At 45.1% G+C, this 16531-nt stretch overlaps 2 protein-coding genes across 4 annotated transcripts in view; both read right to left on the bottom strand.

The window, feature by feature from the left end:
• LOC124009401 (tensin-3-like) overlaps positions 1-10581 on the bottom strand; it is a 74090-nt gene extending 63509 nt beyond the window's left edge. For 2 of the 3 annotated variants that reach the window (XM_046321203.1, XM_046321205.1), the window contains exon 1: positions 7625-8047. The gene's annotated coding sequence lies outside the window, so the exon portion shown is untranslated. Of the gene's footprint in view, positions 1-7624; positions 8048-10333 lie in introns of those variants that run through there. The other variant, XM_046321204.1, reaches the window with a different exon arrangement.
• Positions 10582-11266: 685 nt separating this feature from the next.
• Positions 11267-16531, bottom strand: part of LOC124009400 (desmoplakin-like) — a 31685-nt gene continuing 26420 nt past the window's right edge. Inside the window, 2 exon segments of the mRNA XM_046321202.1 lie at positions 11267-12878; positions 12881-15325. Of these exon segments, the coding sequence (XP_046177158.1) occupies positions 12102-12878; positions 12881-15325 (3222 nt within the window). The 3' untranslated portion in view covers positions 11267-12101.

The raw sequence follows: 16531 nt of genomic DNA, 5'->3' as shown, positions 1-16531 counted from the left end.
GCTCAAATGGTGCAAGCATGGTTTCAGGCCCATCCACAATTTACCACCCTGTGCTTACCCACATACTCTCCTTTCCTTAACCCGATTTAATATTTTTTCTCCACATGGAGGTGGAAGGTACTGTATATGATAGGCGCCCTCACGAACAAGCTGCCCTTCTCCTGGCCATGGATGACGCATGCAATGACATCACAGCAGACCAGTGTCAGGCCTGGATTCACCCGAAGATTCTTCCCAAGATGTTTGGCTAATGAAAACATCCATTGTGATGAGGATGAGAACCTGTGGCCAAATCCACAAGACAGGGTTGATGGAAATATAGAAATAGTAATCTATCTTTTGTTTAGCTTTTTACAGTAAGCCAAGTGAGGAACACTGCAGTGATGTTTTACAGTAAGCCAGGTGAGGAACACTGCAGTGATGTTTTACAGTAAGCCAGGTGAGGAAAACTGCAGTGATGTTTTACAGTAAGCCAGGTGAGGAACACTGCAGTGATGTTTTACAGCAAGCCAGGTGAGGAACACTACAGTGATGTTTTACAGTAAGCCAGGTGAGGAACACTGCAGTGATGTTTTACAGTAAGCCAGGTGAGGAACACTGAGGAACACTGTGATGTTTTTTTACAGTAAGCAGTACAGTAAGCCAGGTGAGGAACACTGCAGTGATGTTTTACAGTAAGCCAGGTGAGGAACACTGCAGTGATGTTTTACAGTAAGCCAGGTGAGGAACACTGCAGTTGACCTTTAACTGTTTTTTCTTTTTTTGTAGCTAATTATTTTTATTTTGATTCAAAGAAACCTATGTTGTGATTTTATTATTTCATCAATAAATTTCATATTTTGTTAAATGATTCCACTGTGTCTGTAGTATTCTCTCTACTAGTCCTTTTACAGTGATGTATTTACGTGTAGTAGCATAATGAAACATGTGTCACATATTTTGTACTACAATATTTAATGATTGTATGAACAACTACACAGTGAAACTATAGGTATCTTGTGTGTGGGTGATCTAAAGGAATGTTCCTATGGTATTTCATGATAAATTAGTTATTTGAACCAATGATTCTGCAAGTGCCAGGTTTCTTTAACGATATGAATGCACAATGCAATGTTTTTAACATTGGACAGCCTGTGTTACAAAGTGATGGCCGTTTTGAGTTTTGTGTCTTGTGTCTAGAGTTTTGAAAAAGGACCACAAGGTTCTGAAATTAGTCCCAAAGTGATTGTTAAAAACTGTAATCAAGTCTGAAGTGACTGCAGGCTAAAGGCAAACACTTTGAAGGACTCTGGAGAAAGGGGCCAGGACCATAAAACCAGGGGGCCGTGGACTACTGCACCCAGGGGCTTAAACCCCTCGGAGAAGAATGAAAAGGAGCCATGTGTGTGTGTGTGCGTGTGTGCGTGTGTGTGTGTGTGTGTGTGTGTGTGTGTGTGTGTGTGTGTGTGTGTGTGTGTGTGTGTGTGTGTGTGTGTGTGTGTGTGTGTGTGTGTGTGTGTGTGTGTGTGTGTGGGGTGTCACAAGGGTCTGCAGTTAGTGTAATAGCAGGGTATGTCCATTTTCTCCGGAAGCTGCAGGAAAAACTGTCTATCAGAAATGTATGAAAAGGTTGGCTGGCCAACATTTGAGAGTTGTGTTTTCAGTGGCGGAGGGGACTAGGTGAGAGGGAGATTGGACTGGACTGTGTTTAAGAAAGTGTCAGAGCATAGTTTCAGAGAGAGGAGATGGGTAACCTCCAGTACTTTACCTTCAATCCCCAAGCCATAAGATTGCTAAATAGAGAACAAAATGGCTACATGGACTACCTGAGTTGACCCTTGTATTTTTTACATTTTTTGGCACTGTCTCTATGCACACTCAAAGGACTCTACACACTCACACACACTGACACTCCAACACACAAACACACTCACGCACACTGACACTCCAACACACAAACACACTCACGCACACTGACACTCCAACACACAAACACACTCACGCACACTGACACTCCAACACACAAACACACTCACGCACACTGACACTCCAACACACAAACACACTCACGCACACTGACACTCCAACACACAAACACACACACACACATACACACAAACACACACACGCAAATGCACACATACACACAAACACACACACGCAAATGCACCCACACACACTTAATTTGCTCACACAAATAATATTTATACTGACTCTACACACACGCACACACACTCACACACAAACATAATATACACTGATGCTACTCTGTTTGTCATATATCTTGATGCCTAGTCAACTTACCCTGATACATACGGTACTGTATCTACCTCTATCACTCCAGTATCCCTGCACATTGTAAATATGCTATTGGAACTGACCCTGTATATGTGTTTTTGTTCTACCTTATGTTACTTCTAGAACTACATTGATGTTGATAACTTTATTTTGGGTATAGAAAGACATTTCACTGTACTTAATAAAGTTATTCAAAACGCTGAGGTTAAAGCCTATTTGAGTTGGAAGTCTGTTTGAGGTTAAAGTCTGTGTTTGATAGTCGGCCCTTGATAAGGTATTTGATAGAATCAATGTGGGCAAAGTCTTCCTCATCCCACGAAGCTCTATGGAGGGTAGGCCTACATTATATTGACGTTTAATTATTTCATAAAGACTATCCTACTTCTTTGTATTATTAGATGCATCAAAACATATTTCGGAGTATACCTGATGACAAATCTACATTCAGATGTGAGCACAGATATTTTAAAGAAGTTAGGGAAACCCACTCATCTATTTCATGTAATCCTAAAACTCCATCATTTTATACTCAATCCCATATCAATATAAATCATCCAGACATACTCTACACTGCGGTAGTTCCTTTCAACTAAACCTCTCTCTCTCATAGTCCCATTCTGTCTCTCATCAGTCATGTCAGGAAAACAGCAGTGACTTGCCCCAACATGCACTACAGATCATTGCTCTTTAATTTACAAGGAGTGCTTTTGTTCCTGGTTCAGGGCATGGCGCTCGGCCGCAAGGGCACAACACAACAACCGTCCTAGGCAGCCGAGCTAAGGATCGGAAAGCACAGCCCACCCATGGCACAATGACTGGGAGTAGACAGTAGAGTAATGGCGGATGAGAAGGCGTAGGCCTAAGCTGAGCAGAGTGGTGTTTGAAAAGTAGGTTGCCAGCAGCAGGCTTCATAGAGAACAAGCTGAAACAGGTATACCAGTGTAGGTAAGGATTCTAGGGGATTTAGGTGTCTACTCTAGAACCCCTGGCTGACACAGCCCCTGGAGGTATGGGTAAATGCTGGCTGGGCTGTGGTGCGTGGGCGCTGTCAGCGAGGCTTAGATGTATATAGATCACTCAGCACTGTGAGGCCTGGGACTGCGTCTTAATAGTCTCCAATGGTTTCCTTTCTTTCAGTCATCATGAAGGAGAGGTCTGAGGCGAAGAGAGGTACCACCTCAGATTATTGATACCCAGCCCTGATCAGTCCTGGAAACTACACCTCTCACCTGGCTGTAGTTGACACCGCATGTAATGTTCCATCTTTAATTGCAGGGAAATGGAACCTTTATTTAATTAGGCAAGTCAGTTAAGAACAAATTCTTATTCACAGTGACAGCCTACGCAGAGGAAACACTGAGCGCTGTTGATATGCTGAGGATAAAATTCACCAACTAGTAATCAATGTTGGTCAGCCTCAGAGGATGGAAACGTGGCCCAATCATGTGAACAGTGACATCATGGTTGTTTTCATTTTTTAGCACATGTTGGTGACAACGGTTGACAAAAACTCAGCATTCTGGCCTGTCACAAATAATAAAGTCATCCAATTGGGATCATAGGATTGGACGACAGCAACAAAGTCCAATGAAGACATCCAAGTTTTGTTTGTATGTTATTCGTCCGGTTGCTACACGTCTTCAGAATCCTCAGTTACGTTTTCCACGAAAGGCACATTCGGGTGATCACGATGGAGTGGAGACTGTGTGTATGTATGTGTGACTGTGAGAGTGATTTGTTTAAAAAAAACATATATATATATATATGGATGGATATTGAAATGAAGCATTAGATGTGGATGAAACTCAAGAGAAGTGAAACAAGCATAAACTATGGCTGTTAAAGGAATGGAAAAACGGAGAGAGGGAGTCCTTGGTGTAGAGGGAAAAGGAGCAGCACATGAAACAGCTTAAGGTGAGGGAAGCAGCATAATCCTTTAAAGACAGTGTCTTAAGCCACACGGAGGGGATAAAACTCACTCTGCAGCCATAAAGTCCACAGTGCTTACTACCACAGCTGGCCATCTTTAGAAGTCCTAATCATTGTTTTATTGGTAAATATCTTTCATATGTCCTGACTTACCAAGCAGGTACTATTTCACCAGCAGTGTCTGGCCAGAAACCAGACCAATAACTACAATAATAGCCATGTCTTACTAAATTAGGCATATTTCAATGGACCAGTAGATTAGTCAATAAATACGGGAGGTATTGAACAGGGAAAGAATGTAGTGAACAAAGTCCATGATTTAAAGATCAATGGGATAGTAGTTGGCATCAAATAGGCACCGTCTACTCAATCGTTTGACTGCTCAGGAATAGCCAATATTCCTTATTGGATGTAGGTTCACCACACTATTACTTTCTTAGGATATATTGCCAACATGTGATGGCCAACAATCACCCTTTGGCTGGCTCGTGGTAAGTTCCATTCCATGACTCAAAACATCAAATGTAGAAGTGTTCCTATTGGCTGGCCTTGGTTCATGACTGACACTTTGTGGCAGTGCAGTCCATTATTGGGTTAGTTGAGAATTCACCATGGTCACATTAAACCAAAATATGTTCCAGTGGTGAAAAGGAGAGCAGACGGATCTCCACCAACTTAACACTCCAGAAAAGAAACCTCCCAGTTCTCTCTGAACCAAACATTGCCAGAACCCAAATCTATGGTCAATAAAGTAGAGTCAGCTTCTCCACCAGGACCTAAAGTTAATATGGTATTAACAAGGCGAATGTGCCATACTTCCATTTATGAATAGTGGAATGAAGGATGAAAGCTAAGTAAACAAAATTTGATATTTCTGCAAGAGAGGATATGGCTCAGTACAGCCAAGCATGGGCGGACTTGGCTGTGCTGTGGACCGATGTAAAAACCAGCCACACATAGACTACGGTCTCTCTGGGAGTCAGTGTGCTTGGTTCGGCAGCCAGGGAAACATTCATCTTCGACCCTCAGCCACACCAAACATGTTTTTGAACGTTTCAGGAAGTCCGGCTGTTTATGGGAAGACTGCTAAGGTGGAATGTTTTTTAATAGGCCCTTGTCATATGTCATTTGCAACCCGTCCTTTAACCTTTCAGTACTAGTAGGATCTCCGCTGGCTTTGGGTCACAGAGTTAAGGCCTCTGCAAACAAGCATATGAGTTCAATGGAGCATTGGAATTCTTATATTGTTTCCAATGTTGTCTTTGTGTCTTTCTTGTCCAACTCTATTTTATAGGGAGTGTACACACACAATATGGAAGGTTGGAATAGCTGAGCTTGCGCTTTAGTTTTGTATGGCTGAGGTTCAACTCTTCACCTCAACACTGCATGTTCTTTGCTTGTGGTGCGGTATATCACTTCTCAGTGCTACTGCTAGTTTGCATAGACTGTGGGCTCCTGAAGGTATTTAGCATTCAAATCTGGACACCATCTAATAACCCACCCTAATTCCCATCAGTCAGTCAGACAGAGCACCATGCATGCTCTTATACCTGGCATGAATAGAAGCAGCAGCAGCAGCACACTTTAAACAGTCAGGGAGGATAACATCTCCCACAACAACATAATAGGCTGGATGGATGAAGTGGCTTTGGGGAGAAGAGGCCACAGTTTGTTCTGCCTGTTTCCTGTCTCGCTCGATGCATTTACGCTGTGGCTTTGAGGCCCATTCAACACCGAAGGGCCGAAATAAACAAAACGGTGGAATCTGTAAAAGCAGCAGGAGGGGGAACTGGAGAAAAGGGGATATTTTTAATGCTGTTTATTTAGCAATTCTGGAACTCAAACATATAGTTGTGTCTCATTTTCACAGGATGTTTTGAAGGGAAATGAAAGCGAGCTGCTTCCCTGCCTCTGGCTGAATCTGTGTGCAGCAGCAGCACCCACCAGCCTCCTAAAGCACCACCTAATTACCACCTTCGTTCCCAAGGTCATAGAGGAATGCGTTCCAAAATGGATTACCCTCCCGTTTTCTCTCTCTCTCTCAGTGCTCTCCCTCTCTTCACTCTGGCTAATGGCTTACATATGTGTGCTGTGTGGCTAGCTGCTCCTTTCTGCGACACTATACTGCCCCAGCAGCTCTCAGTCCTGCAGTCAGTCCCTGCCCTGTGAAGAACAGAATGCCCTTTTCTACTTAGCTTACTGTACACACACACTAGCCTTCTTCCAAACCACATTATCAGGGTCCTATCCATCTGTCTCTCAGCTAGCTCTTTGTGATCTCTATTTTATCAAAGGTAGAGAGAGAGACAGAGAAGAACTCCCATGTTTTCTGTGTTCTTTCTACACTTGTCTCACAGTTCCTATTGATAGTTAAACATTATCTGTATGTGTGTGTTCTTATGTGTGTGTTCATGGTGCAGTAGAGCTTTTCTTCAGTTTGTTTTAAAGATAGATAGCTACAGGAAGGAGAGAAATGGAGATATCTAGACAGGTAAGGAGGAGGGTGTAGCCAATGTGAAGTAAAGGGGACTCTTGTACATGTCATCAACAATGGCTGCCTAAAAAGTGCAGCCCCGAGGCCTGGAATACCACGCAGCAGCTGTGGCTTGAAGAATATGTATATCTCTCTTTCTCTTTCCATCTTTTCTTCCTCCCAGCAGACCAGCCATTCAACAAATTTAGTAAAAAATGAAATGAGAAAAGAAATGCTGCAGACTCATTGAGGACTATGCTAGCTCTGAAGGGTCTCCAGCACAGCAAAGCCCCAACTATCATGGAGTACCAAACCATTACAAAAGAAAGCTTAACCAGTAGGACATTCACAGTGGCGCGATTCTCTCACTGTGTGAAAAGATGCAGCCGAAGCTTGATGAAGAGATCATGGTTTTTTAATTAACAACACTCACTATATCATTCAAAGAAATCACACCCACACTGCACGTTGAGTTTGAATGACCCCCTTCTCTCTCTTCAGAATTCCGCATGGTCCACCCCCCCTCGCTGACACACACACACACACACACACACACACACACACACACACACACACACACACACACACACACACACACACACACACACACACACACACACACACACACACACACACACACACACACACACACACACACACACACACACACACACACACACACACACACACACACACACACACACACACACACACGTAGGGCACAGAGCCAAAGTAAATAGAGACTAAGCAATGCCCCCATTTTATATTTTGAATGAATTCCACTGAATGAAATGTGCTTGAACCACAGGATAAAGAGAGAAGCATTGATAACATCACCAGACTGCATGGAACTACTCAAGAACTGATTTGAAGTACTAGCACCACACAAAAACCATCTCCCCTGCAAGTTAAACACTACAAACTACTTAAAACTCCAAACCTTACCGTTTCAAAACTGAAAATAGGAACTTTTATTCTCCTTCTTCCTTTGAAATCCCTTGTCAATCAGACCCTGCTGAAAAAGAGAAGGGGGATAATGTCCAGGCAAAGAAGAGAAGATGAGGTTTAGTTTAGGTCCCGTCACACAGGCTTAGAGGAGGCTGACTGGCTCATTCTCCTGTGCTGGAATGCGGTTGCAGGGTGATCAGAGGCACTTCTGTGAGCTCACTTTGTCCGGCTTTGCCGCCCCCACTGCTGCTCCCTCCCAGGCTGTTGCAGCTGACTCCTACTACTGGCTGTTGGCTTCTGTTGGCCTTGTTAAAATGGAAGCCCTACTCTGTTCCTGAACTGCTGCACTGCACTGCTCTGCTCCACTCAACCCCCAACACACTTCCTTCAGTCAGTGAAGGCTGCTAGGTGCTGCAGCAGACACAAGTCCTGGCATGGGATAGTCCTCCCACTGTGGCTGGGCTGGGGCTGCCTCCCTCGCTGATCCCTCCCTCTTCCACTCTCCCTCCCTCCTCCCTTTCCACCCACTCCACCTCTCTCTCACTCACACACATTCTCATAATGCCTCCATGTCTGCTTCAGTTTTTGCCAGAGCGGGCCAGTGGATGGACACACACACACACACACACACACACACACACACACACACACACACACACACACACACACACACACACACACACACACACACACACACACACACACACACACACACACACACACACACACAGTTTTGACAGGGGGATGGGTGGGGTTGATGGAACAGGGGGGCACATTATGCTGAACATTTGATCAGCTGGTAAGACAAAATTAATCAAATCTATTCTGCTTAGTTGAGCCATTTGTTGAAGTGTCTGGAGCCCTCAAGGAAATGCACAACATGACCAAAAGTATGTGGACACCTTCTTGTCAAACATCTCATTCCAAAATGGAGTTGGTCCCCCCTTTGCTGCTACAACAGCCTCCACTCTTCTGGGATTTGCTTCCATTCAGCCACAAGAGCATTAGTTCGGTCGGGCATTGATGCTGGGCGAATAGTGTTGAGGTCAGGACTCTGTGCAGGCCAGTCAAGTTCTTCCACACCAATCTCAACAAACCATTTCTGTATGGACCTCGCGTCATGGAGGCACTGTCATGCTGAAACAGGAAAGGGCCTTCCCCAAACTGTTGCCACAAAGTTGGAAGCGCAGAATCATCTAGAATGTATGTATGCTGTAGTGTTAAGATTTCCCTTCCCTGGAACTAAGGGGACTAGGCCGAACCATGAAAAACAGTCATCGACCATTATTCCTCCTCCACCAAACTTTACAGTTGGCACCATGCATTGGGACAGGTAGTGTTCTCCTAGCGTCCGCCAAACCCAGATTCGTCTGTCGGACTGCCAGATGGTGAAGCGGGCTGCTCGGCCAAGGAAATCCATTTCATGAAGTTCCCAACAAACAGTTCTTGTGCTGACGTTGTTTACAGAGGCCGTTTATAACTCAGTAGTTGCAACCGAGGACAGACAATGTTTACACGCGACACGCTTCAGCACTCGGCGGTCCCGTTGTGTGAGCTTGTGTGGTGTACCACTTCGCTGTTGAGCCGTTGTTGCACCTAAACGTTTCCACTACATAAGAACAGCACTTACAGTTGACCGGGGCAGCTCTATCAGGGCAGAAATTTGACAAACTGACTTGTTGGAAAGGTGGCATCCTATGACAAGTGCCACGTTGAAAGTCTCTGAGTTCTTCAGTAAGACCATTCTACTGCCAATGTCAGTCTATGGAGATTGCATGGCTGTCGAGCACACATGGCTGTGTGCTCGATTTTATACACCTGTCAGAAACGGGTGTGGCTGAAATAGCAGAATCCCCTAATTTTAAGGGTTGTCCACTTACTTTTGTATATATATATATTTATTTTACCTTTATTTAACTAGGCAAGTCAGTTAAGAACAAATTCTTATTTTCAATGACGGCCTAGGAATAGTGGGTTAACTGCCTGTTCAGGGGCAGAAGGACAGATTTGTACCTTGTCAGCTCGGGGATTTGAACTTGCAACCTTTCGGTCCAACACTCTGATCACTAGGCTACCCTGCCGCACCGGTAGCTCTTACAAGGGTGACCTTCACGCTCATTATAATGTACAGTATATACACCATATACAGCTGGTGAAAATGAATAAAGATGGGACCACCATCAAAATATGTAATTGACTATTGATTGTCATCTGTCAATAGATGTATAGTAAGTATCAGATGAGAGATATTCCCTATGCAGCAATATTTGTTTGTGTTTGGTTTATTGTGTTTGTTTTATATGTATTTTCATCTATAGATCAGTCTAAAATATGATCATTATAATGTTTATCCATCTGAACTGTTTATTTTTCTATGAATATTTGGCATATTATCTGGAATGAAGCAAGTCAAGACGACGCGTGAAGAACGGAAGTGGGTCACAGCAATACCAACCACTGGGACCACATTAAATGCAAGTAAGACAACAGAACAAATTTAAGTACATAGACCTACAGTAACTATCGGCCACAACAGCTATACCAACCCCCAGGACGTGTGACATGTTGACGTGGAAGAAAGTGCATAACCCGAAACTTACAATGAATACATTGTAATGACAGACCATCTCTATAGAGTAGGTTGCAGTCGCCACAGGGATTCAAAAGAACACATTTTGAACACTATTGAAATTCACTTAACTGTACCTTCTGTTGTGTAGCAGTGTTACAATGACCCGTGGCATGTTGGAGATGATTCAGTTCTTTGGTAGCTGACCTGAGGACAGTGGAATCTGGCTTACATAACAGCACTTTGTGAGTGGCGAACCTTGGTTACTGAAGGAGTGACCAGCTAATGATTGACTCTGTCCAAAATAAAGCCTGCCATTGTTCTAAAAACAGTCCTCATATCACCAGCCTACACACACACTGACATTTCTGGGTTGTTGTCATCTAAAACAGCTTCCTGTTAGTATATCATCTTTTGAAAGGATTGCATACGTTTTCATAATGTGGCTTATTTGCAGTTGTCAGTTAAGATTGTGTGGTAAATTTCCACAGCAACAAAATATTTAGAACAGTGTATGAGTGGTATGGGACGTGTTCTTCAATAACCCCATTGAGTTTGTCAGAGCGCAAGCCAATGCCCTGGGCAAACCGTCAATGATTAGCCGTTAGCACCATCTATGGGTGAACCCACTATTGGTGCATTTCCACAGAGGATTTACATTTGTTGGCTCCTGGGACTCACTGGGCCTGGGCCTCGGTGGACCTGCTCTGAGTTGGGGCCAAGGCAAGGCCTGCTGGTGCTATTCAGGCTGCATTTACATAACAATGGATAACAGTGTACATGGGTTTACACCTTCCGACAGTGAACACCTCACAAAGCAACTGTTTTGATTATGCAAAGGTTGTTGATTCTGTTCTTCACAAATCTTCACGGTCAGTCCTACCTATGGAAAAACAGGTAGGACTGGATAACATAAGGGTGTAAACACTAGTGGAACACTGGTGTTACAGTTGAAAAGAAGCATTGCCTTATCATCATAGTATGAGGGAATATTCTCCCTGTTATTATGCTTCCTAAATCTCTATAGACTAATGATGGACCTATGAAGAACTCTACAGGACACTCACAAATGACTGTTGGGAATTATAAACTTTTATTTTTCAATCCTTTGGAATACAACATTATTTCATTCATAATGGTTTATTACTTGTTTTATAATTCAGCACATTGTGTTGTAAAATATATGCCATTATCAAGTAGTGGGGGTTAGTTTTTGGTCAAAAAGACTAAAATCACCAGCCATTCAGCTAAAAATGTGTTTAATTTACAAAATATTCCCACAAATAATGTTTTTAAAAAGTGATTGTGTATCAATGTTATTTTCAAATATAATCTATTTTGGGGCTTAGTTGTGGTCAATTTGCAGTGTACAAATGATTCTTGCTATTTTCCAAGGCAAGGCCATTCGCTCTGACAAAAATGGTCCTGTGGCCTAATCTAGTTGCCTACCCCTGTTGTAGATGCTGTGAGCCAAGGATCTTTGAAACAGTAATTGATTCCCTCCCATTCAAATTAAACAACAACCATGTGTCTTCATAAAAGCAAAGCGAAGTACAATTTAAAAGCAGGTTTTTTTTGTTGGTAAAATGTTATATATTTCAACACTAAATTCCTTTTTACCCAAGTTTAAACAAATCTAAACATTGACATAGATCCAGAATGAATCCAAACAAAACATTCTAACATATTTCTCAATATACCCAGCCTTTATGCCCCCAACCAGATTTAGTTGACAGCACAAAACACCAACTAAACACAATTAATGAAAATATACGACATCACAAATGCTAACCCCACCTAACCCACTTTCCATTACCATAACACATGTTCCACATCACATAGGCAGTCTACTCCAATCTACTCCACACCCTCTGTTCTCTGTAAGTGTGTTTAATAATAGAACTGTCAGTTGGAGCTAAAGGTGTTGGAGGAAGAAGTTGTGAAGGAGCTGTAACTGGAGGAGTAATCCACACTGCCCCTGCGAGAGCCACTCCTAGACCCTGTACGAGAGCCAGTCCTGGAGCCCGAACGGGAGCCTGGGTTGGACACGTTGTAGGGGCTACTAATGCCCTTGGTGGATATGGAGGAGGCTTGGAGCATCTTCATGCCTTTGCCTTCCTCCACCATGCAGCTATCCATGGCCTCCTTGTAGGAGATCTTCAGCTTGGTTTTGGGGCAGGTCAGGTTCTTGGCGTGGCTCCGCGTGTCCTGGAGCTTCTGGGCTCCACGACCATCCAGCCAGCCTCGTCGGATTGCCTCCTCGATAGAGGTCTGCTGGCCCGTACCGGGCTCCAGCAGACCTCCTGTCAGGTATTGGAACTCCAGGAATCTCTGTCCGGCCTCATAAGGCAGCCATTTCTCCTTCATGGCCTCGGCCGCAGACATCTTCCTCTTGGTCTTCATGTCCTCAAAGCCCATAAAGGCCTTCTGGGCTGGCTTCAGCTTGGTGGCCATGTCATTGTCAATGATGCTTTGGTGAACAGCATCTTGTAGGTTGAGCCTCTGACCATTTGTGGGGTTGATGATGCCTCCAGTACACGCCTGGGCCTCCAGCAACCTCTGAGCTGTAATCGCGTCCACTAAGCCTCTCCGTAGAGCCTCCGGAATGGTGATCTTTTCCATCGTCTCAGTGTCAAAGATGGCCGCAACAGGGCTCCCTTCGTCAAACTCCTCTGGCGGGGAGAAGATGATGGAGATGTTATTGAAGCGCTTGCGGACGGTGGGGGAAGAGGGGCGGGCCTGGGGGGGGGGCTGCTGCAGGTGGCCACATCCTCCATGTTTCTGGCGGTCATTGTCAACTCGCTGAGGTTGCTATTGCTGGTGATGAGGTCAGCGAACTGAGGGAGAGTCAGGGTTCCTGATCGGTACTGCTCCAGAGATGTTTGGTCAATGATGCCACGGTCCAGGGAGTCCTGGATGTCATACTGGTTGCCTGTCTTCCTGTCCACCACCACTAGACGGGCTGAACCATCAGAAGCTGTGATGGTGATCTCCTCCCATTCACACTCCTGCTCTGAAAGACTTAGAAAGGTGTCATAGTCAATGAGCTCTTTATGGTAGGCTTCCCTCACGGTCATCTCTATTCCAGTGTCAGGGTCCACGATCACTACCCTCCTCTTACGGAGGATGGTATTCTGGCTGCTCTGCTGAACCGTCTGCTGGGGCTTGGTCTTGTCTCTCAGGGGTAGGAGAACCAGGCCAGTCTTGGGGTCTGTGATGCACCTCTCCTTCAGCTGCAGGTAGGTCAGGTTCTCTTGGGTGTTGGGGTCAAAGAAGCCTTTGGTGTCATCTCCTTCATAGGTCAGGATCTCATTCATCTCCTCGTCGAAGTAGCCCCTCTTGTAGGCGATGTCTACATCGATACGGTGGCTCTCCTTAGGGTCGATGATGCCACCGCTGGCTATCTGAGCCTCAAGCAGCCTGATCCCATGGCCCTTCTCAATCAGATCCTTCTCAATGGCTTGGAAGAGGGAGATGGTCTTGCCAGTGTGTGGGTCTTTGTATCCAGTGACAGCCCTCTCTGCAGACATCAGCTTGTCCTTGAACTCTTTGCCCACAAGGCCTCTCTTCCAGGCCTCATCCACAGTCAGGCAGACATTGTTGACAGGGTCGATCATGAAGCCAGAGGCTGCCTGGGCTTCCAGAAGCTCCAGGGTGGTTCCTTGTCTGAGCAGACCATCCTTCATGGCCTGGTAGAAGGTCATTGCCCTGTTGTTGGCTTCATCATAGATCCCTGCTATACAGTTAGAACCATGCAGGTAGTTCTTGAGCTTGTCCTCAATGTCCTTGCTGCTGAGCTTGCCCTGGTTCAGCTTTTGTACATCTGTCTCAGACAGCAAGTTGGAGTTGATCAGCTCTGTGACGGACACCTCTCCCCTGAGGCCCTGCACGGTCATGGGCTTTTCCGGGGCTGAGAGGAGCAGCATGCCAGAGGCGGGCTCAATCCTACACTTCAACATTAGGTCATTGTAGCTGATCTTCTTCTCAGTGACTGGATCCAGGTAGCAGGCTGGCTTCTTGTTCAGAGCCCTGTAGAGGTCTTCATCAATCAGATTGCGGTCAAGGGCAAGGTCTTTGGGCAGGAACACACTCAGAACTGGGTCTAGGATTCCTCCAACAGACTCCTGGGCCTGTAGCAACCGGAGGGCTGTCTCCTTGTCCAGACGTTTCAGCTTCAGAGCCTGTCCAATGGACAGCAGCTTGCCGGTGTATGGATCTTTGAAGCCTGCACTGGCTGCTTCAGCTGTCATGAGGGCGTCTCTATCGTCTGCATCCACCACTCCTCTGGAGGAGGCAGCATCAACAGACATCTTCTCGTTAAACTTGGGGTCCATGATGTGGCCGGTGGCAGCTTGGGCCTCCAGTAGCATTAGGGCACTCTCTTTGCTCAGAAGGTTCTCGGTCTTGGCTTCAGTGATGGACATCCTGCCCTGGGGTCCTCTGACCATGCCTGCAATGACGCCTGTTCCCTTGAGGCTAAGCTGGATGTCGACGGCCACATCCTCCACGGTCCTCTTTCCCTTCAGCAGCTGCTCCAAGGTGGCCTTGCTGATAATGCCACAGTCACACAACTGGTGGGCGGTGACCTTACGGCGGACCCCATCGAAAACCAGTTTAGAAGGGTCCACGGTGACCACCTTCTCGTCTGTCTGGGTCTGGATGCTCATGGAGTCAGGTCTCTGCTGACGCCTCTGCAACTCCTTCTCCAGAGCATCTCTCTTCAGGGCCAGGTCTGACACCTCCCTCTCTGAGCTCTGCAGTCTGCCCTTATACCTCTCCTCCACGGTCCTCAGCTCCACTATCATACGCTCCAACTCGCTCTTCAGGGAGAGTCTCTCCCTCTCCATCTTGCCCTTATCTGAGTCGCTCTGCCTCATCTGGGTCTCCTTCAGTTCGTACTGGCTCTTCCAGTAGGTGAAGTCCTTTTGCATCTTATCTCGTTCTTCTTGGAGACGCTGTTTGTTGCGCAGCTCAGTCTCCAGGGAAACCTTGATGCGATTCAGTTCCTCTTTATAGTGACTCTGGTGGGACTTGTCCTGTTCCAGCTGCTTCAACTTGATCAGAAGGGCATCCCTATCAGACAGGATTTCAGTGTAGTGGGTCTGAGACTTCTGCACAATCATGGAGGTCTGGATGGGAAACAGAGAACAAGACATATTGGTGACCAGTGTAATTTCAACAACAAAAAAGATGGGCATGCCATTGGTAGTCAATCCATCAGTCCCTGATAAAAGAATAAGCACACAACACAGGATATCTAAGGAAATATACTGCGTGTACAACACATTCCTAATATTGTGTTGCACCCCCTTTTTCCCTGAGAACAGCCTCAATTAGTCGGGGCATGGACTACAAGGTGTCGAAAGCTTTCCAAAGGTGATGCTGTCTCATGTTGACTCCCACGCTTCCCACAGTTGTGTCAAGTTGCATGGATGTCCTTTGGGAGGTGGAACATTCTTGATGCACACGGGAAATTGTTGAGAGTGAAAAACCCAGCAGCGTTGCAGTGAAAAACCCAGCAGCATTGCAGTTCTTGACACACTCAAACCGATACGCCTGGCACCTACTAGCATACCCCGTTCAAAGGCACTGAATGGCACACATATACAATCCATGTCTCAATTGTCTCAAGGCTTAAATATCCTTCATTAACATGTCTCCTCCCCTTGATCTACACTTATTGAAGTGGTTTTAACAAATGACACCAATTAGGGATCATTGCTTTCACCTGGATTCACCCGGTCAATTTATGTCATTGAAAGAGCAGGTGTGTATATAAATGTGTGAATTTCTAGCTAACATTTACAAATGTGGGAATAATGATTAATACATTGTGAGCATAGTGTTTGTAAATGCCTTATACATAGTTTAAAAATGCCCCATAAATGGTTAGCCAAAACCTTAGTGGAACAGAATCAGAATCATAGAAAACACTGAATCATCACATTCAGTGGGGTCCAAAATTAGTCGATCCCTTGATAAAGATGAGCAAAAAAGACTATAAAACAAATAATACCAATACTGAGCCATAGTGTGCAAAATATTTTTGTGGAAATGCTATATTTAAGAGATAAAGAGATTTGCATTTACACCAAAAAAATGGTTCCCCTGTTTCCAGTACTCCAGCACCCTCCCCTTGTGAGGTTAAAAACACTGAGACTTTTTCTAAAATATTTTATGAGATTGAAGAATACATTGGGAGGCATCTTAGACCATTCCTCCATACAGAATATTTCCAGATCCTTAATATCCTTCGTCCCTGCTTATGGATCCTTAATATCCTTCGTCCCTGCCTCTTCAAATCAAACCACAGGTTTTCAATGGGATCATGTCCG

This window comes from Oncorhynchus gorbuscha, linkage group LG22 (assembly GCF_021184085.1).
Source record: "Oncorhynchus gorbuscha isolate QuinsamMale2020 ecotype Even-year linkage group LG22, OgorEven_v1.0, whole genome shotgun sequence".
Classification (NCBI taxonomy): domain Eukaryota; kingdom Metazoa; phylum Chordata; class Actinopteri; order Salmoniformes; family Salmonidae; genus Oncorhynchus; species Oncorhynchus gorbuscha.
This window is presented reverse-complemented; position numbering and strand designations above follow the sequence as displayed.